The sequence below is a fragment of the Pleurodeles waltl genome, chromosome 2_2 (genome assembly GCF_031143425.1).
Source record: "Pleurodeles waltl isolate 20211129_DDA chromosome 2_2, aPleWal1.hap1.20221129, whole genome shotgun sequence".
Taxonomy (NCBI): domain Eukaryota; kingdom Metazoa; phylum Chordata; class Amphibia; order Caudata; family Salamandridae; genus Pleurodeles; species Pleurodeles waltl.
Genome location: NC_090439.1, coordinates 291491318 through 291514251, shown reverse-complemented (window position 1 = coordinate 291514251; position 22934 = coordinate 291491318). Strand labels below are relative to the sequence as shown.

Here is a 22934-nt window from a genome sequence, read left to right as displayed (position 1 = left end):
GAGAGGAGGGGGCACACCTTTGTAACGAATGTAACAGGCTGCAGAGGGTCAGATTCGAATCTGCCGGACCTCGTGCTGGAGCTTGGCGCAGGCTGCCAGCAATCCCGTGTGGGTAGATGAATCTCTCTTTCTCGCGGCTGACAGGGGTCATCAGCTTGCAGACCTTAGAAAGATGAAGCTGTAGATAGTTCCCACACTGTGAAGTATTTGTTTTGCTTTGCATTCAATATCTTATAAATATAACCTGCTGTGTATATTGCAAACTGATATATTTTGTTTGATTAACGCGGACTTGAAAGCTACTAATTCGTCATACATAAAATATTGTGGTTGGGGAAGAATTAACAACAATAAAAGTCTTCTTTGACCTCAGAAGTGCATTTCTGTTGTGTTATGTTAGTGCTTTAAAACTAGATAAGAGGAAAGCACTACAAGGTCATAAGACAAGCTAGAAGACCATCCACTAGACACTGCTATGCAAGTAAATGGAAAAGATTTGTTTGCTACTGCCATAATAATCAAGTTCAACCATTGCATGCCTCTCCAAAAGATGTTGTAGAGTATTTACTACATTTGCAAAAGTCAAATCTAGCTTTCTCTTCCATAAAGATACATCTCGCAGCAATATCTGCATACCTGCAAATTACTCATTCAACTTCCCTATTTAGAATACCTGTCATTAAAGCATTTATGGAAGGCCTAAAAAGAATTATACCACCAAGGACACCACCTGTTCCTTCATGGAACCTCAATATTGTCTTAACAAGACTCATGGGTCTGCCTTTCGAACCCATGCATTCTTGCGAAATGCAATATCTAACGTGGAAAGTTGCATTTCTCATTGCCATTACATCTCTAAGAAGAGTAAGTGAAATTCAGGCATTTACTATACAAGAACCATTTATTCAAATACACAAAAATAAGGTAGTTCTAAGAACCAACCCAAAATTCTTACCAAAGGTCATCTCACCGTTCCACTTAAATCAAACAGTAGAATTGCCAGTGTTCTTTCCACAGCCAGACTCAATAGCTGAAAGAGCACTACATACATTAGACATCAAAAGAGCACTAATGTACTACATTGACAGAACAAAACTAATTAGGAAAACAAAACAACTATTTATTGCATTTCAAAAACCTCATACAGGAAATCCAATATCAAAACAAGGTATAGCTAGATGGATAGTTAGGTGCATCCAAACCTGCTATCTTAAAGCAAAGAGACAGCTGCCTATTACACCAAAGGCACACTCAACCAGAAAGAAAGGTGCTACCATGGCCTTTCTAGGAAATATTCCAGTGAACGAAATATGTAAGGCAGCAACATGGTCTACGCCTCACAGATTTACTAAGCACTACTGTGTAGACGTGCTATCTGCACAACAAGCCACAGTAGGTCAAGCTGTACTAAGAACTTTATTTCAAACTACTTCCACTCCTACAGGCTGAACCACCGCTTTTGGGGAGATAACTGCTTACTAGTCTATGCACAGCATGTGTATCTGCAGCACACATGCCACCGAACTGAAAATGTCACTTACCCAGTGTACATCTGTTTGTGGCATTAGTCGCTGCAGATTCACATGCGCCCACCCTCCTCCCCGGGAGCCTGTAGCCGTTTAGAAGTAGATCTTGAACATTTGTACATTTGTAAATATATTACATTAAACCTTAATTTTGTACATACGTATTTGTTCCATTGCATGGGCACTATTATTAGCATACACAACTCCTACCTCACCCTCTGCGGGGAAAACAATCTAAGATGGAGTCGACGCCCATGCGCAATGGAACCAAAGTAGGAGGAGTCCCTCGGTCTCGTGACTCGAAAAGACTTCTTCGAAGAAAAACAACTTGTAACACTCCGACCCAACACCAGACGGCGGACTATGCACAGCATGTGAATCTGCAGCGACTAATGCCACGAACAGATGTACACTGGGTAAGTGACATTTTCAATCCTGATGCCCCACTCCTGCAGTGCAGCCCAGTTGCATGTTGGTCTCATCTGATAAACAAAAGGTGCAGGAAGTGGGTACATTTAGAAGTGCTACCTTCTGTGACTGCATTAGGGAGTAAATTACTCCACCACAGACTTTGGCAGTCCATTTCCTAGAGGAACAAGAGTTGGCATGGTTCTCCACGGCACAGCTATGGGCTCTCTGACGTTGTTCCTGGTAGCGATAGTCAGTCTCCTCAAGACACAGTCCCACTTGGATTCTACCCTGGCTGTAGACACCATCAAGTATAGATAGGACTGACCAGCACAGACAAGAAGTAACCCCTCCTAGGTTTTATCATATCCTGCTGCAGTTTTGTCTCCATGTTGTCCTCCATACTTACCTCAGGTTACTTCCTGAATGCTCTGAGTGCAAAAATGTAATGTTACCGATGCCCCATTGTCCCTGGTCCCAGTGCAGATTCTGCTTTCTGTGGTGCATATTCTGAGGCCAAATGACCATCTATTGTCGTCCTACCTTTACTAAAACCGCTGGTCCTATTTCAAGCCCCCACTTCAGTCTTGACCGCAATTCTTTGCCCTTCAGGAATAGACAATTATTTTGTGTCTTAGAGACAGTGACCATAAAAAGCTGCATTCAAGTTGGTGTTACTCTGTCCTTATAACAGCTTGGGAAGTGCAGTCCATCAAACACCTGAGACCCCTGCTTGGGAGCAATGGTGTCTGTGTCTTAGTGGCCACAACAGTACCCAGCGAATTCCAGCTCTGGCCATAGAACCTTGTGTTCTGAAGTCTGCTCAGACTATTTGAGAAACATCTTTCGCCAAGCCTACAATCTCCCAAGTTAAAGAACAGAAATGAGTGGGCTTCCATGGAATGCCCAATCTTCATGTTCAGGATCCCTCCGGCACAGGCTTTGGTGGTGACGATCACATCCCTCAAGGCCAAGACTATGTCCTTTCAAGTAAACAAACAGGCCAAATTTTGTGGAGTCATGGGAAGATGATATACTAATCCGAGGGTCTCTCTCTGACGGAACCCAAGAGGTACCTTTTTGTTGTGAAATCAACATTATTAAGGCTTCAATATGCTAAAGGCATTCACATCCTCTGAGAGGGTACCAGCTCACTTTTTGATCAGTGCAACCAGAAGACTCTTGGTTATATAGTCCTCTTATACAAATGGCATCCAGAAAAAGAGTGGTACTTTATGTCTAGCCTCATGTGTTCCCTGGAAACCCGTCTGGTGGAACATTGAGACTAAATGTGGGATGATCACCGGGGGCTCATTCCAATCCACACGTTTGTGGTGTAGCCTTGGAATGATGGGCTTATATTCCCAACCTTTTGGTAGAATGTCACTTTTGCTTGAGTTGTGTTTATTTTGGATGTACCACTGACTCTTCTTTAGAGTATGTTTTGGGGACACATTTATGAGGACTTATCATAAGTGCCTTATTGGATAAATCTGCTGCACATAAAGAAATGGGAGCTCGATGGAATCTTCTTGTCTTTGAAGGCCTTCCCATCAGTACTGAGATCGAGAGTGGTAATGGTCCTCACAGACACCACAACAAAACCTTGTCTACATAAAAAATGAGGTTCAAACTTTCTGCAGCTGTGCCAGATAGCAGTTACTTTGTTGTAGTTGATGTTATAACTTGACATGTTTTTTCCTTTTGAGAGAATCACAAACACACAGGTGAGACCTTGGATTCTGTACCCATATATGGCGTAAGAAGCTCATCTGCATCATTTCTGCAACCTTGGATTGTCTTCTCTTTTGTTTGCATGGTTGGATTGATATTTAGCTCAAGAAACTGCCAGCAGATTCTCTGCCACACAACACGCACAGGCCTGTGTGGCCTTTATCTGTCCATGTAGCCCCTCCACTTCAAAACCAGACATACAGGCCTGTGCACCACTGGATTTAGTGGGGGTGAGCAGAGTCAGCACTGTTGCTATCAACGAATGTGAGCAAGCATGCACACCAGCAGACATGACACTCCACCTCAGGCTGCAGTGGTGAAAGCCATCTTTAACCATTTAAAGGTACAATGTACATTCAAGAATGATGGGCCCCAGAGTAAATTTAACCGATACCTCAGTAGCTAAACAGATAGCTTAGTATTAGTATATTATTAGCCTTGGAAAGGTGAAGACAGATTGTTCTCATCTGCCCTGGGCATCTTAAAGTGTTTCACACCGATCTTGTTATATCATTGTAAAAAATGGGAGGAGCGTACAGTTGTGATTGGCTATCTTCCCTCCCGCCACAACCCCCCAGTGATTGTGTTTGCTGTCCCGCCCCCACTCAACCTTCATGTGTAGTATTTAGCTGTGTTTAATGATTACAGTATTTGCACACTCCAAGTAAAAGTAGTGGTGGAAAAATGATGTATTAAGTGTTCCAAGTCCCGATCCGGTTCCACCTCTCTTAATAAATCTCTGTTCTCTCCGTCTCGCTATCAACGGGGTAAAGTGCTAAAAGAAGTTGAGTTGGTGCTTAGGTTGGGCTTTGTATGTAAGAAATATTCCAGGGCCACAGAGGTAAAATGTTTTCATTGTCACAATTTGAGCCCAGTAACCCATAATTGCCCTGGCACTCCAGCAGGTATTCCCACATTCTTCAGTTACTGACAACCTTGACACTCAATAAACATTCACAAAACCTGGGTGCTGGACTATCAGCAGAATTTTTTAGCCCCTGGGTGCAGAGCCCTAATCGCCCACCAGAGACTGGACAGTTACACGCCAAAACTAAGAAACATTAACTCTAGCGGCATAGATGCACATAATTTGATCTACAATAATATGTGAATTATTATTGGATCATATGTCATGTATCCACACATTTATAAAACTCAATAATCCTTCCTACCATTTACTTCAGTGTTGTTATATATCAGTAAGTTGTTTGTGGATACTTCTATTAAATCACATTGCATCAATAAATGGACGGCCCAAAACAGTTGGGTCCCTCCTGAGGTGGTTCAATTTCCATTCTTTCTACCGTTTGTCTAATATTCACACACTGAACATCCAATTTAATTAGGCAGGTAATTCTTGCATCAGATTTCCTTTTCAGATATCCACATGGACTCCTCCGTAGTAGTAGTCGAGGCGTTTAGGCCAATCAGTTTTTGGCCTCTTCAGGATTATACAAGGGAGTGTGACCCTGCTGTTGTCGCCCCCAGTTTATAACGGTCAAACCTTTCTCTTGTGGTTTATTTTTTAGGCCGCCGTTTATTGATGTAAATATATGAGGACAGTGTATCTCTATCAACAAATAAAATATTGACGTATAGCAACATTGAAGGAAGTGTCCGGATGGATTAATACGTTTGATAAATGTGTGGATAAACGATTATATTGTCCATTATTAATTCAAGTGTTGCTGTATGTACTTCCACCAAAGTTAATGTTTCTTAGTTTTTGCGGGCTACCTACTGAGGCAAGAACTGAGCTGGACCTGTAAATGAACCTGTCGCCAGGACTACTGTCATTTGAGACTATTATGTACCCGAACACTATCTTTCCTCTTTAGCTCTCACTGTTTGGTGCCTCTCATGCTTACAGAATTCTATCACCCTTTAGTCCAATAATTTTATAGACTAAACATAATCATTTCCAATTCACATATATTCAGTTGTATTATTATGATTGTCAAAGATAATTTCTGAATACATGAAGAGGGGTTTTGTCACCCAAGATTTGTTTGCCTGGAGTATCTATTTGTACACTGTTGGGTGACTTTATTTTGCATGAAGCTAAAATCCTGCTTGCCAGTGCGGGTATAAAAAGGATATAGTAATATTTCAAGGAAAGGATTTCTCTGCAGCAGCAAGCATACCTTACGTTTGATACAGCAGTAGGATCTGATTGTTTAAGATCTCTTGTATATCATTGGAATGCGCGTTTGGCGTAAATTGGCACTTTTAAAACTATCGTTTTCATACCCAGCTTAAATTGTACATATGATCTCATTGGTTGCCTCAAATTGCACTTTCTTGTTTAAAGTAGTGGGTCATGGCTTTCAATGATTTTAATTATGGTTGTGTGAATATATAATACGTGAATTATAGCGCTGTTTCTGTTAAGATAATATTTTTTTCTGACCTATCATTCATCCAGGGTAAACTGTGTTGTGTGTGCTGGAAATAGGTTTTCTGTATATCTGTTTCTTTTCTTTACCGTGGCGAGGAGGTTCGTGTCCTTTTTCCAGCTCTGTAATTGAATTTCCGATCCCAAGCATTAATAATAAGGTCATGCTTGCCCTTTGGTGGGCTGGCTGAAGTAAATGACAGCAGCGTAACCCTTTGTCATTCAGAAGTGTCAAGGCATCACATGCGAGTCCCAAGTAGGTGGCTGGGTCTTTTTAGCTGCCACATTGGTGCCTTGATGTCTGCAACAGTAACCTGTGAGGTATTCATGTTGTCACTCATTGAGACATCACATTACTTTCCGGAGAAACACAGTCTGTGTGGTTAGAGGTTTCCATCAGCGCCAACTGGTGCGAGCGGTGTATTATTTCACTTCACCACGCACTTTACGAATATCACCATAAGGGGAAGTAACACGAGGCAATCCGTCTGTCAACAGACCTCATCTGCTAGCAGCCACGAGTACTGCATACTTGGTGAATGTAGATATGGCGTTCTTTTATGCAACTTAATGGATTCCACATTTTCCATGCTTTTATTTTCCGCAATGTGGATTGCTGTTGTTTCGATATATGTTCACATTCACTTTCATGTGGGTTTTTTTCGTGATAGAGTGACCCTCTGTTTCTTTTACCCCGTTTATCCTCTAAAAATTGCCCTTTAACTTTTTGACTTCTCACCTATACATTAGCTTGCCAACGGGGCTGACTATTCCACTAGAGCTAATTACAGATTATAAGTGGTGCATTGTTCCTACAGTACATTTTGTACAGCGGTTGAGTAGTGGGAAGGCTGCCAATTGGACATCAGCTCATCATCTTATTTTTCCTTTTCAAATATATATTATTTTGAACTTAAACGTAAATTCACGCAGTTTCAGTACTGTGGATGAGGTTAAGAAATACACACATTACCATACAGCAAAACGGATACTCTGCCAACATTATAAGATACCCACAGGAAATTTATAAATAAATTAAAGCGCGTTTTCTTTGCATTTGTTTATGTTTATTACGTTTTCAGTGCTAAAGCTATTTGCATTTAACTCTTTGTAGAAGTGTTATTTTTTTATCAATAATGTAAAGGAAAGTGTAAATGGAAAAGTGGGCGCTGAAGTTGGTCGCTGCGCTGCTTCTGAAGCTTCCAAACAGACCCATCACAGTGTGGGTTGCCATTTTGTGTGGAGGCCGTGAGTGCTGTACTCTGTAGATGGTAGAATACAGAAGAGGAACTGACGGGCACAGAAGTGTGCTTTTTCATGCATTGCTTGGTTTTAAAATTGAGAATTAGGCACACAGAACACATTCATTTTAATGTAGTTTGAATACAATGATTTGATGACAGTCATGCATGCACTTATCTAATCATACAATCAACAATCCATGTTTTCACTCGCCCACTCAGCCACGCATGTACTCCGTCTCATTTTCACAAATCACTCAGCCCTCTATCCATTCATTCATCCACCTTTGCAGCCTGCCCCTTGCCAATTAATTCAGCCATGTATTCACTGTCGTTCACTCATCCAAACTTAGACTCATTCCGTTCACCTATTCACTTAACTCCACATACAAAATAACTACTCATTGAAAAAGCTAATTTTGATTAACTTGACTAGTTTATTGTGCGTTTTCGTGTTCCCTTTGTCTTGATTAGAGGTATCCCTAATGAAAGTGATTTACCAAAGTACACCTTTAGCGCTTTCATAGCCTTGTCACCTCCGGGCCTTTTGTACTGCAGAGGAAAGCTGGAATTTAAGTTTCCTCTTCAGCTGAAGGCTCTAGAGCAGAGGTCTCCAAACTTTTTAATGCTGCGCCCCCCCACTTGAAAAATAATAATCATTGGGCCCCCCTCAGAATTTTTCACAATTATTTTATAAACATGGCAATGTCTAAATAGGTCTAAACCTATTTAAACATTGCAGTTAAGTACTGTTACCTTTTTTTAAACTGCAATAACATGCTTCTGCTTAAAACAAAGGCCTGTTATCTGTATAATATTTATTTTGGCCAGAGTCTGGGGCCCCCCCCCCTGGGATCACTTCAGGCCCCCCTAGTGGGGCCCGCCCCCCAGTTTGAAGACCTCTGCTCTAGAGTGATTTCAAGTTAAATGATTTCTTGTATAGCTTTCTGTTGCTCTCCAGCTGGGTTTCAGCTGTAGAATAAGGTAGGTTTCACTTGGATATTTTTGAAGTTTAATGTAATCTGAGTTTCCGATTCTGCACACCAGAAATCTGTCAATACATTTGTAGGTGGCCCATTGCAGGCAATGTTGCAAAAATCAGTGTGTCATTACAAATGTTCGGTTGATCCATCCAATATTAGTTTCAAAAGCGCAAAATGTGTTTTTAATCATGGAAAGTAAAGTTGATAGTTGACACATTGTATGACAGAGTTCAAGTAGTCGGGGGGGCAAGCATATTATCAGCATAAAAAGTAACACTAAGGCTTCTAGTTTCTCTTCTGTGGACAGGGGTGGGTACTTTCTTACAGGCCACCCTGAGGAAAAGGGTTTGGGTGTAGTTCCTTAGACACTAGGAATTTAGTTTTAGCTCTATCTTCATTGAATTAATTCACAGATTGCACCTTTTCACTCCAAGCGCTCACAGTTCTAAACACCTGAACAGCATTTCTTTGTTGCCATCCACACCTCTTGTCACTTCATCCACTCACCATACACTTCTGTTAAAATACCTCATTTGCTGCATCTGTTCACCACAATGCAGTTGCACAACGTATTTGAGATTATTTGTACTCGTCATTAACTCACACATTCTGTGGCCTCACATATACTCACATACATACTTCACTGAACTACGCCTCAAATATCACACTGTTTACAGTGCTTAGTGGAAAATCTTTGCACAGTTTTTTTTCACCCTTTATGCTGCAGGCGGCAGGTTTCATACGGATGTTGTATATAGTCCCACTATAGAGAGAAAAAGAGTCTTAACCTCCTCGTTAGAAGTATGGCCTGGCAATTGAGCTTAAACTTGGGCCCCCAGATCAGTGTGCCTCGTGTGTAAGACCTGTATCTATGGCAACACCAATCCTAGAAAACCTAGGTTATGTGTGAAATTAAGGAAGAAGGTTATTTATAAGTTCTTGGACCAGTCTATCAATAAGCGTTCTCACCATGGAAGCTGTTCATTTAGAAAGGATGATGTTGAGGATGCACACCTTGTCTGGAATGGTCTTAATAGCGTTGGGTCTGATCATTGCACAACAACAAGGAGGCACTGTCTGAAGAGATACCATATTAGATATTCCTGTCATCTACCATGGTATTTCTAGTAGAGAGACAAGCTGGGCGGAAAAAAGCTCTGTTCCTTGCTCGCCAAAGGTGGAATGACACAAAAGACAACTGATACAAAGTCTGGTGGCATGGGTTGCCTGAGATTTGATCTTCATCACCACACATCAAAAAGTGAAGTAAGATTTGGACTGATAACTTTTTTTTGGCATAATTCCATCCCCAGCCCCCCCCCCTTCATGCTTGAGGCCGATGATGCAAACATCATCACTGCAAAAACTGCTCATACGCATCTGGACTTGTAGGGGCTGCATAACATATCTGGCTGTTCTCAAAGCACTGCAAGCCACCAGGCATTGAAGGGTCTGCTTCCCACTTCTATTGCTCACAAGTCTGTTTGTCCTTTAGGTCTCCCTGGGGTGGCACTAACATAACTTTCTTTCTATAATATTGTGCAAGACAAAATGGCTCAAAGAAGGGGTGTGGAATTCCTATAGCCTGACACCCAGGACATATTATTTGGGGTCAAGGGCAAGAAGATTTAATGTTTACTTTGTCCTTAAGACAAGTAGGCCCAGCCACCTGCTGCACAAACCCTTTGGCTTGCAGTTTACAGTACCACTTTATGGAGCAGGGAAGGCAATTGTCTGCAGTTGTGGTAATAATTTTGTCCATATGTTAATGCTGTTTGAACTTGTGGTTACGATTCATTAATACAAGCCGTTATTATTGGGGTGCCTGCTGTAAATAAATGTTGAAAGCTTGGACTACACTACTGACAGTGGTTCTAGTAAAAAAAAAAAAAGTGTACCCACATTTGCAACATTTAACAATATGAGGCTACGTATAATACTCCCAGAATGTTCTCTGATGAAACAAAAATATTTGCAGAAGCTTGAAAGCAAGATTGATTATTTGCTTTCAAAATAAAATGTTCACAAAAAAAATCCAACCAGGAAAAAAAAAAAATTCTATTCTACTGTGAAATTTTAGGTACCATTTCTTATAAGCATCATTTAGTACGATTTATTGCTTCATGCAAGTTTTCCCCAAAAATACTCATAATGGAAAACCAGTGTTCTAAGTTTCAACAAGATTATGGGAAACATGAAAATGAACAAGCGTTGGCAAAGCTAATAGGTCCGAAATTAGTGGTCAGTCTTTTGGTTTTGTCAGTGCATGTCTTGTTTTGACATGGCTTTTGCAAACCTCTACTGATGTGGGAGCTGCTGAACACTCACCACTGTAACAAACATTGACAAAAAGCAAACATATTAAGCCCACATTAACACAGTAGTTGTTGGCGCTGAACAAAACCTCTTTGTGTGCCGAGATGGTCCTTGTGAATGAGAAGATTGCTATCACTCACACTGAAGCCAGTCAATAGCTGGATAGAGAGAGCAAGATGATCGATATTTTGATAGTGCGCCACTTTAAGTAAATCAACAAAGTCCAGTTACTCCATGTCGTCTCATTATCATCTTCATTTTATTTTTATTTTCTTGCACATAAAAACATCAGCCAACACGTTTCGTCCTTAACAAAGGACTTCTTCAGGGCTGTAATATGATAGCAAATGTGTTCTAAATATATTAACAAAATACATACATAACATGAATACTAATTAGAAACATAAAGCACGTACTACAACAATGACAAATACGTTTGATCTATTTATAAAACATACAGACAAGGGACACCATTAAACCAATGTGCTGAATTTAAAAAACAAACATATGAAAGATATAAACAACATATATTATTAAACCAAAATTCAAAACAGACATACACATAAAGAATATATATATATATATATATATATATATATATATATATATATATATATATATATATATATATATATATATATCCAACCAATAAAGCAAAAAGGTTAGTCAGCAAGAGAACAAAAAAAAAAAAGAACAAAAGTAACCAAAAATGAACTAATATATATATATATATATATATATATATATAACATCAACAATTACTATATACGAAAAAACATAACAATATACAAACGAAAAATCAACTGTTGATTATACAGAACTAAAAACATCCAGAAAAACCTGCAGCGCCTGCTGCAGGACAATACCCCATATTGAGGTGGTATCTATGACACAAATGATGGGTGTTTCCTCCCCTCCAAAGTGGTATTAATTACAAAAAATTTAATTGATCCTGCTTTTAGATATAAAATTGTGAAGATTAGATGAATCAAGGACTCATACCTTATGTGTATATAGTATTTGATATCAATTCTCACACTGTTTATTCAGGTCATCGATGCCCACAGAACATGATCTGAAAGTAGCACACTACTGATAAGGAGAGAAGAGAGAGCAAGATGGAATTTTAATAAAAACAAAATGTCTTGGTTAACATCAGACCTAAGTAGGGGCCTGTTAGACTTTTCATCCTTGGCGTGGTCTCCCTTAACTTTTTGCCTCTGTTTCCCAGGTTGTTGATGTGTGCTGGACTCTGTTTTTACTGCTTTTGTTACTCTGAGCACTTTACCACTGTTAACCAGTGCTAAAGTGCAAGTGATTCTATTCAAAATGTATATGTAATTGGTTCATCCATGATTGGCATATTTGATTTACTAGTAAGTCCCTAGTACAGTGCACTAGAAATGCCCATGGCCTGTAAATCAAATGCTACTAGTGGGCCTGCAGCACTGGTTGTGCCACCTACATTAGTAGCTCTGTAAACATGTCTCAGACCTGCCACTGCAGTGTCCCTGTGTGCAGTTTTGAACTGTAAATTTGTCTTGGCAAGTGTACCCACTTCCCAGGCCTAAACCTTCCCTTCCCCTTTATTACATGTAAGGCACCCCTAAGGTAGGCCCTAGATAGCCCCAAGGGCAGGGTGCAGTGTATGGTTAAGGTAGGACATATATAATGTGTTTTATATGCCCTAACAGTGAAATAATGCTAAATTAGTTTTTCACTGTTGCAAGGCCTGTCCCTCTCATAGGTTAACATGGGAGCTCCCTTTAAATATGATTAAAGTGTAGATTCCCTTTGGGAGTGGATACATATGTGGAGTTTGTGGTCTCTGAACTCACAATTTAAAAATACATATTTTAGAAAAGTTGATTTTAAGATTGTGCATTTGAAAATGCCACTTTTAGAAAGTGAGCATTTTCTTGCTTAAACCATTTTTGTGACTCTCCCTGTTTGTGTATTCGCTTTCTGGGTCAGTTTGACAATTGGGCTGGTTGCACCTTTCACTAGACAGTGACACAAAGGTAGCTGGGATGTAGCCTGCATATCCTGATTAGCCATCTGTGCTAGGAGGGAGGGGAGGAGTGGTCACTCACACCTGAAAGGGCTGTGCCTGCCCTCACACAATGCAGTCTCCAACCCCCTGGTGTGTGTCTAGGGCAAGGCAGGATTTCACAAAAAAGAGAGTCTTTTCTTTGAAGTAAGCCTATTTCAAAGGGCAAAATGTGTATAAGAAGGGCACCCAAAACCATAGACGTTAGATCACTTCTGGAAACAAAAAGGAACCTCTGCCTGGAGAAGAGCTGAGGAAGAATGGCTGCCTTGCCTGTGATGCTTTGTGGAGCCCTCCTGCACTTGCTGCTTCTGCCTGTGCTAGAGGACAAAGGCTAGACTTTGTGTTGCCTTCCTTCTTGTGAAGAACTCTCCCAGGGCTTGATTTAGAGCCTGCCTCCTGTTGTTTGAAGTCTCAGGGACAGTAAAGACTTCTCCCTGCCAGCACCTGGAGCCTCAGCTGAGACTCCTACTCTGCCAAGTAGTGCCCATCCAGTTACTGGGACCCTGAAAGGAGAAGCTGGTAGGCCAAGAGCGAGAAATCCACACACCGACCGCCATGTGGGGAAAAGATCGACGCAACTCCGATCTGCAGCTGAAAAATCGACGTGCCGCCTGCTTCGCGACCAGAAGATTGACGCCCGTTGCTGGAGAAACGACGCGCAGCCTCGCTGACGGAGGCTGGTGATATTGCAACCCGGGCTGTGTGGGTTTCGGATCATCGTGCAGCAGGATTTCAGATGCAAACCTCGCTGGGTATGTAAAAACGACACAAGGCCTGCCGGGACCCGAGAGTGCGGTTTGAATCGAAGCATCGCTCTCCTGCAGAGAGAAGAAACGATGCAAGCCGACTCGACTGGAGGAAAAACGATGCACGGTCTCACTCGTGAGTGATATAGACGAAACACAAGCCCTTTTTGATGCACACTCGCCCGTGCAGGATTATTTTCGACTCACCCAGGTACATTTCCAGGCTAACAGCGTTAGCGTTGTGTTTAAAATTACATGAAGACTCTTTTTGGTTTTTAATTGATATCTTGACTTGTGGATTTTTGTTGTTATGGTCTTGTTTTGTTTAGATAAATATTCTCTATTTGTCTAAACCTGTGTGGTGTCATTTTGTAGGGTTTTCATTAAGTTACTGTGTGTGTTGGTACAAATACTTTACACCTAGCACTCTGAAGTTAAGCCTGCCTTGTTGTGCTAAGCTACCAAGAGGGTGAGCGGGGGTTAGCTGAGGGTGATTCTCTTTTACCCTGACTAGAGCTGGGGTCCTTGCTTGGACAGGGGGTAACCTGACTGCCAACCAAAGGCCCTATTTCTAACATCAAATCTTAAAGAAAGCCACAAAAGTGCACCCCTGACATATTTCTTTGCATTAATGCAGATTAACGTCTTTCACAAACTTATAATAATTTTTAGAAGTAGGCTCCTGGGAAGTATTTATGAATTGCATTTTAGCACAAGCAAATATGGGTGGGTAGATTTACTCGTGAAAATCTGTTGAGTGTTTACAAGTTCACTTTCTTTCCAACTATTTTTCCCCCACCCATGAAAGAAACTTTACTTCTGCCCTTGTCAGGAGTACATTTCCAAACATGCAAGTTAGTAGGTTTGCACAGGCTCAAAAATGCATTCCAACCTCAGAACTTTTGCTTATCACTACCTCCAGCCCCAGTATTGTGGACCTGCGAAAATGTGGCAAAAAATGATATTGCTAGTAATATAGCCCTGCCATAGTCAAAGAGGCTATTATCAGAGCTCTTATATAATGAGATTGCTTCCATGATTTGTTGCCGCTGCACTACATGGCACGAAAGGGACAAGTAGATTTTTTAGATATCCGTCACACTTGTGATGGACTAATCCCCTCCGCCAAGGTCGTAATCGGGCCCTATATTTTTACACTTATGGTTGTGGATTAATTTAGTTGATTTAGCTCAGTGCATTGCCTGTTTTAGGCATATCTTTAAAGAGTGCAATAGCCAACACTGCAAAACCACTGACTGCAGAACTATGCTATCATATATTCCTTTCCTTAATTTAACACACGGAAAAGCTTTTTATGTGAATTCTTGTTGGTGGTTTTGCAGCAAAAATAAGGTCTACATTTTTCATTGCCACTCACTTAAAGGAGGCGGTAGGAGTACTCTCTTCTGTGTGTTATAATAATCCTCAATGGTTCATTGTTTGAACATTGCAACTTCCAAATTAAACCTGTTTGTGAAACACTTGATGGAGACTAAATATTGCATTGCTGAGCTTTAAAATACCAATATTAAAATGTGAAGTCATAAATCTTTATTTAAACATGAATGCTGATGTGAATCCACATCCTTGTCACTACAGGTTAATGAACAGTTTGCCATTGACTTGATAAAAGAGCAGCCTGTTTCAGAAGTTGACAGCAGAGTCGTGTCCTGTGATGGCGGTGGCGGAGCTTTGGGCCATCCAAAAGTGTTCATCAATTTGGTAATGTTTTTTGTTGTGTACAATGTTGTACGTCTTCATTCCCTTATATAGAGATGTATAGCGCAAATGGTTGTCATAACAACACATAAGGGGGCTTACATTAACGCAGTTCTGACATTTGTTTTGACAATGCTTTGACAAAGATGGTTTTAATTTTCGCACAAAAACTACAAACATTTTAAATGTACGTATTTAATTGCCAAGCTGGGCCATTGTATAGAGAGACAACCCAGCTGTCATAATTCAGATGTGAAAAATGCAGGACTGCCTTGAGCTGCGATAGGAGGCCTGGCTTTTGTATAATATTTGCCCACTCTTATTTCCCCCTTTCCTCTTTTTTTGTAGTCATTGATATTCAGTGTTTTCTCAGATCCTTGCAGTCCTAGAGAAAACCTAGCAATATCAAAGTTGAGATTGCAGGTATTCCCCTCTAATCAGGACATGGGGCGCTCGATCAGTGACAGACCGTTGGCTTACTAAGCCTTTCTGAAATAATGAAAACTCGATTCATATATGGGGAAATATTAACATAAGCAACAAAGTTATACATTGACTTTCACTTGCCTCACTGGGCACCCAAATTTCACACAATATGTAATGCTCGCTGTAACTAACTAGAGGTGAACGATGTCCAGTGTCGGGAATACAAGGATTACAATATTCCAGCAAGATACGTAGAAGTCTTTGAAACTCAGTTAGTAGTTGATAACTGATCGCAAACACCACTAAATTCACTAACATGTAAATTTGTGAGATAGCAAGTTAAGGAAGGAAACAGGAAGCCAGTCTCTGAGCTGTCTGTATGTAGTGCACAAGCCAGCTGGACCTTTACTTCTCATTTTTAGGGGACAATAACGTGGTTCAGAGATACCTTTTCCAGAAACCAAACTGTTTTAAGCTGGTGATGGGTCTATAGACACATCACGTTAGTCGGCACCTGGAAAATACAAAGTGGAAGATCCCACAGAGAACAGAGACCCAGTAGCATTGTTGGTCCAGAGAGGGAGTTTTTTCACCACTAACTGCTACGCTCCACTTGAGTGGTAGATGATATTTTCTTTAGCAGCCTTGTGCTCCCAGGTGGTGGATAGTGAGGGTTTCTTGTTACTCAGAGTGTAGGCCTCTGGACTTCTTGGGTTGTTTGGTGGCTTCTGCTGAGACATGAGGCACTTTGTTAGATCTTACTTGTGAGGGTAAATCTTAAAATAACTCACAATGTAACACTATGAATCAGTCAAAATGTTCCCATCACTTATTCATGCATAATTATTGATGAATTTAAAGAAGCTCCATCCATTGTAGTATTGGTCAGAGAAAATGTCACTGGTCATTGGCTATATAATTCAATTTTCTAGTGTTATAAACTATACAATGTATAGAGCTATGACCACTAGATTGATTGGTGAAGCTTCTTTAACTTTATAAAGTAATTATGGAAATTGTTTCATTGATTCATAGTGTTTCTTAGTGAGATGTTTTGATGTTTAATCCTACAAGGAAGACTTTACGCAGTCTGTCTGTGTAAATCTCCAGCTTACTTTGGGTGCGAAAGAGGCACTATTAAGTTTTGTTCTTCAGTGGCAAGAACACCAGTAGATCAAGCTTAAAGATCTTCAGCAGGGTATCAAGTTGAGACTTAGCTTTGAGAAAACGTGCAGCATTCAGATCCTTGTTCACGAAGCACCAAAAGCAGGATTCACACAGGTCTGAGTAGGCATAGATCTTCCCTGAACTGGTAATTGCGAATGGGGCTCAAGATGATACTTCCGGTCCTTGTAGGCTGGGCAGTAGCCCACATTGTATTTTTCTGGGGGGTTTTTAAGCGATTTATTGGGTTTTTACATACCTCAGATTAGGGTGGGGGTAGAACAGAAATCAGGCAAGTGTACAGCCATCAATACAGAATAAACAAATTATGGCATCTTGCAAAATTGCCCACCATCATAACTACCAACCCGTTCATCTATCAAACACTGGTTTCCTAGTCCCATATTGCTGAGAACTTATCAATTTTCTATTTAGTGTAACTTGAACCTTCCTCCCCCCCCCTTTACCACATGGATCAGCCCATATTTGATGGCTATTCCTAGGAACACTGTTTCTCCGCATGTACATTGAGTTTTCAGATACGTATTCTAGCTGAGGTTCCTTTGACAGCCCTTCCAAGGCCACCAGCTCCAGGACCTTGTTGAGACCAGAGTTCAGGGACCTAGTAGGCCCATCTGGAGTTGGCTGAGGGAGGGATGCTCCCCTTGACTGACTTTTTTTGAGGGCCTCAGGAGGTGTTCCTGCTGAGTCTGCTGTAGTAAATGACAGTAGTTTTCCCCAGTCACAGGGTTGGTCATGTTCCTCTCTGTAGTGTATGAGGTTGCATACCAACCATCCCATTGAACCACAATTTGGTGCTGTGCTGTTTCAGTCCTCTGTATTTATCCCTGTGTAATGCACTTCCCTGAACCTCTGCCTCAGAACAGGCTGTCCGCATGCCAGATCGCTATGGACAGGGGCCAAGAAGATTTCCTCCCCATCGTGTTGGCCAACAGAAGAAAGAGATCCGTGAACATTGTTACTTTATTCAGGGAGGATCTTGGGGTAGTGCTGATTAGACAAGCCTCAATGGTCATTCGTTTTGGTATGATTGACTTGCAACCCTGAGATACGACCAAAGTCTGTGAGGCTCTGTGATGTCAAGCCTCAGGACATACAGTAACATAACATCTGCATAAAGCAAGCTCACAAGTGTGTTGTAATCTAGAAGCAAATCCCAGGCTGGGCTTCTCCACCAAAGGTTGATGGCCAAGGACTTGATATCTTATACAAATAGTAAAGACAATAAAGTGTAGCCTCCTCTTGTGTCTCTTGCTATAGTATATGCCACCCTTATGTGCTGGCCTATTTTTGCTTTTGCTGTGGGTGCACTAAAGAGAAGCCTGTTCCATTTGAGCAATGGATGGGGCAACCCAGATCGGCCCAGGTTTTAATTAGGTATGACCACCTGAGAGTATCAAACGCCTCTTCAAGGTCCAGAGCTATACATACTGATCTCAGTTGTTTTCTGGGGGCTTGTTCCATAATTTTATATGGTCTCCTCGTTTTAAGAGATGTGTTTCTCCCTGGAATGAAACCATTCTTATCGTTATGAATCATCAGTTGGAGGAGCAGGTGCAACCCCCCTGCCAGAAATTTACTAAGGATTTTATAATCGGTGATTAGGTTAGAGATGGGCAGGTCGGATGAGGGCTCAACCAGCAATTGCCAGGGTTTCAGTATTGACTTTATTATTGTCTCATTGGTTATTTTGAGAAGATGCCTGACTCAATTACTGCCTCATACATTAATTTCTGCTTGGGCACTAATACTGATGCGAAGGCCATGTAGAATTGTGACAGTAGGCTGTGTGACCCTGGCCCCTTGCCCGTTAGCAGTTGTCAGATTGACTCCCTGATTTCCTGCTCCGAGATTGGAGCAAGTAAACTCTACCACTGGTTCCTAGGTGGTGCTGGGAATCTCATCTCCAGCAGAAAGGCATTGAGTGCCTCCTTGTCCATAGGGGATGAATTGGAGTAGAGCGCCTCTTAGTACTAACATCTGTGTGAGTGCTGACCTCTCAGCCCTTTTTTGTGTTTACCGATAGTATAGGCGAGTGCGATTGTTGGGGGTCTAACTAGCCACGCCAATGGGTGCCCAGCTCTGTCACCTTTAGAATGTGATCACGCAGCCTACGAGTGGTAGTCCTGACACCAGAGCCACTTCAGAAGCATTGCCTGGTTTTTGCATTCTTCCTGAAGTGGTGGTTCATCTACAGGATCATATGTGGCTGCTCGTTCGATAGATATACGGGTAGCCACCAGTGTTTTCAACTCTGCCTGGAGCATGTCCCAGATGTCCTTTGTGGAGTGTAGAAAAACCCCTCTGGATACTTTGTATGCCTCCCACTCCACCATGGGGGATGAGGCTGCATCCTCATGAGTTCTGAAATAGTCAATGATTGCGTTGAGCAGCGTATCTTTAATGATCATAATGGCTGGTGTTTCCATGCGGGGACAGAACTCAACACTAGTCCCCAATGGAACTTTATTTCAAGGAGAATATGATTGGATAGTGATTTTCCTATATAGTGGTATGGAGGACCCTTCCCCGGTCAGCCATTGAGGCAAATATATAGTCCTGGCAGGCATGTAGATTATAGGGCGGTGAGAAGGAAGAGTATTTCCTCCCATCTGAGGTTTCATGCTCTCCACTCGTCTGCCAGTGACCAGTCCTGCACCCAGTTCTGCAGAGTTTAGGCATTATGGGAAATAGGAGCGTAGGGTGGGGGGGGGGGGTTATTGGTCTCATAAGATATCTAGGAACGAGTTAAAGTCTCCTTCCAGTGGCCACGGTATTCCCGCCTCCTCTGCTAGTCTCTGCTAAGAAGGGTGGTTGGTCGACGTTGGGGGTATAGATGCTTCCAAGGACCAACGAGAATACATCCAGTCATCCTCTCAGCAGTACATACCGACCCTGTTGGTTGGATGTGAATGTCCTCTGTATGAAATGGGACTGACAGCTTAATCAATATTGCTGCCCCCTCGCAAAGGCTGTGTATGTAGTGCAATACAGTTGACCCTGCCATTTACGCCATACCATGTCACCCTCCCCGTTCGCCAGGTGGGTCTCCTGTAGGAAGACTATTTTGGCTCCCACTGTGGTAGTGGTGCCTGCACTATGTAGAACTTACTTAGGGGTGCCCATCCCCTGTATGAGTGCTAGTCATAAATTCCTGTGGACAGGCTTGGGTTAGATCTCTATTGCAGCCTTTGACCTGCACTGTGAGGTATACAGAGGACTAGTGTTGTGTGCCTGTGAATTGGGACTCGTAGTAGAGTGTTCCATCCAGGTGGTAACAAACTCCCTCCCATCAACAACTCCCAGTTTGGCTGAGGAACTGTTCCAAACCAATACCTTAACAGAAAAACTGACAAACTGATAAGAACAACGTAGTCATGTGTATCATGGGTATAGTGCATAGTGCTGCTTTCTGAGTGGTAGGGCTGCAAAATACACTCTGGTAGCCGGATCGTCAGTCCCATATTTTCAGAGAAACACCTGCCACAACCTACGGTTGCAACAGAGGCACATAAGAGTTCCTCTGCTGTTTGTGGTATCACTCTCGTCAAAATGCTGGGTGTGTCACTCAAGTCCGAGCTCAATAGGTCTTCACTGGACCCTTCAGGTTCCAATGGGGACTTCCAGAGTGGTGCCAAATTGTGATTATACCAGATCTGTTGTGGGGTAAGGGATGCCTTGTGAGCCTATTCTCTCCTCCTCCTCTTGGTGTGCCTGGGCTGAAGCAGTCTATGCCCACGAGGAAAGATCTCTGTGCTGTTCCTCTGATCTTCCATTTTGGCATGTTGATCGAGTCATGACCAAGCGTCCTCGGACAATGAGCAAAAGTGAGTCTTTTGGTCCACTATAACTTTTAATTTTGCCGGAAAGATCAAGTTATGTTAATCCTAGTTCACACAGACACTTCTTGACTGCCAAGTAGGAAGCCCATTGCCATTGTTCTGCCAGCGTAAAGTCTAGGAATATCATTAAGTTAGAGTTGTCCATTGTCTGCAGGCCTGCCAGCTGGGTGGTATGTAAAATGAGGTTCCGCTTTTGAAAATTCTCGATTCTTGCAGCTATCAGTCTTGGAGGAGCCCCCAGAGGCAGTTGCCTACCTAGAATTCGATGTGCTCTCTCTGCCTCACATTTTTCAGGTCAGACCACTACGTTGAGATGGTCCCTCTTGCCCATCCCTCGGCATCTTCAGTACTGCTTTTCAAAATCAATTGTGGTTAAAATTTGTGCTGTGCCACATTGGATGTGCATTTTCAAAGAGTGCATTTTCACCCATTTGGTTGAGGCAGAGTTTTCTCTCAAGGGGTTTCTAGCCATAGCTGGCCTTTCCCTCTTCTCAAAATTCACTTGGACCTGGTTCCTAGAAGTCATCTGTCATTTGCAGTCTCCAGTGATCAGCCCACATGGTCTGAAAGGTCCAAAAACAGAAGGTTAATTTAGGACATAATCTCTGGTTTGGTACTGATAAATTCTAATATGCTTCCTTTTGTAGAATTAGGAGACAGGAAATTTTAGAAGCAATCATGAGCTAAAAATAAATTAATTATTTTTCTACAAAGTACATGACGGTGGGATATTAAAATCCTACCAAAAAATAATAACTGAGAGCAATACCTAAAACCACAAATCTTCTAAGAAAGATGCACTATTGCTGGGCGTACTACAAATTACCTTAAAAAAATAATACATCTTAAGTGATTCAGATAATAACATCTGCAGATTCCCAAAAGACTGACTGCTGCATGTGCTCTTCAGCTATTCCCTTATTTGAATCAAATTATAGTTACGGTACTTTGAAGACCTAGTGTGGAACAGACCATACCAGAATTAAATCAATATAGAGAAAAAGACTAAAGGAAGGGAATTCATATGCCTAACACTCATGGTTTCTGTTTTCAGGTCTAAGTTCAACTTCACACTGATCTCAGGACTGCAGTCCTATAAATCAATAAAGATATATGTGAGGTACGCATCCACATAGGAACAATGTAAAACCTGGTCCCTCTCTTGGATTTCGGTCACTCTGAATAAACAAAAGACAATGGTGTGCAATTTTTATAAACCTCCAAAAAACACGAATTTACTGTAGTGCTTAGATTTGCACCGCGTTTGTATCTTTAGAAAGCTAAGTTGATGCTGAAAAACTGATCAGTCTATATTTTTATGGAATTCAGTTAGCAATGGTGTTGTTACACGCTAAATAAATGGAATAAATGGACGAAGGCACAAGTCCGCCTTTACAGTGTTTAAACAGGTTGTCATTACTAGGTGCACTGCCTCTGGTAATGTACTCCTGGGTCGTTACCTTCACATCTTGTTTTGATAAATAACATTCTGAAATGAATTAATTATTTAGGCCAAATTGTAGCTGTTGACCGCTCTTGCCTTCAGACCAGGCGAAAAGGCTAGGCACAAGCATGGCATTCGTGCTGTAGATTTTTTGTGAAATACCCCTTGATGGAAAGGTTAGGGACGTGCATTTCTGCGTTGTGACATGCAACCGAAAAACTAGGAATAATGCATCCCCCCCACCCCCTACTAAAATTGTCCGTTTATTTCTTTTACTCTGTAGGCACATGTGAAAATTTAGTTTTTAGTCGGATTGTTTAAAGTCTAATCAATGTTCACTGAGTGGGCATTATTAGTAATAATGAATGTATATTCGTGTACACTGGCGGCTGTTACTACTTTTTGTGTTAAAATGTGTAATGTTCTGTGTTCGGTAACGTTTTGACTTTTTTTTTGTAGGACAAAGATACAAAAACCGGAACGTGTGGCTACTGTGGATTGCAGTTTAAAAAGCATCCTCACCACTAGGCTTTAATGTCGGTCTCTGAATCTACAGCGATATAAACGTCGAGTAATTTATCATTAAAAACGTGTGTTTTTGGAACTAAGAAGTTTGAGAAGAATTATTTATAAAGGCAGTAGCAAGAAAAGTGAAGTTGATGCTTATATTTCACTGACACTGTTTTATGCTTGTTTCGCCCTAAGTTTATGTAGGATTAGCTTTAAAGGTGCACTCAGAAAAGACATGAGGCTTTACTCTTCGCACACCTTTACATGCAAGTCTTAAAATAATTATTTGGTTCTGTATGAATTTTTGCCTAAGTAAATGAGCCAGCTGCCAGAAGTTTTCACTAAATGAGAACTGAATTGAAGAACTTTAAAAAAACTTCGTAGTGACGTCATGCACCTTCTATCT

General features: G+C 41.5%; 1 protein-coding gene across 3 annotated transcripts in view; it reads left to right on the top strand.

The window, feature by feature from the left end:
* Positions 1 to 22622, top strand: part of NDUFS6 (NADH:ubiquinone oxidoreductase subunit S6) — a 109633-nt gene extending 87011 nt beyond the window's left edge. For all 3 annotated transcript variants that reach the window (XM_069219721.1, XM_069219718.1, XM_069219719.1), the window contains 2 exons: positions 15002 to 15124; positions 22478 to 22622. In XM_069219721.1, coding sequence (XP_069075822.1) covers positions 15002 to 15124; positions 22478 to 22546 — 192 coding nt within the window. In that variant the 3' untranslated portion in view covers positions 22547 to 22622. The remainder of the gene's footprint in view (positions 1 to 15001; positions 15125 to 22477) is intronic.
* Positions 22623 to 22934: the final 312 nt, after the last annotated feature.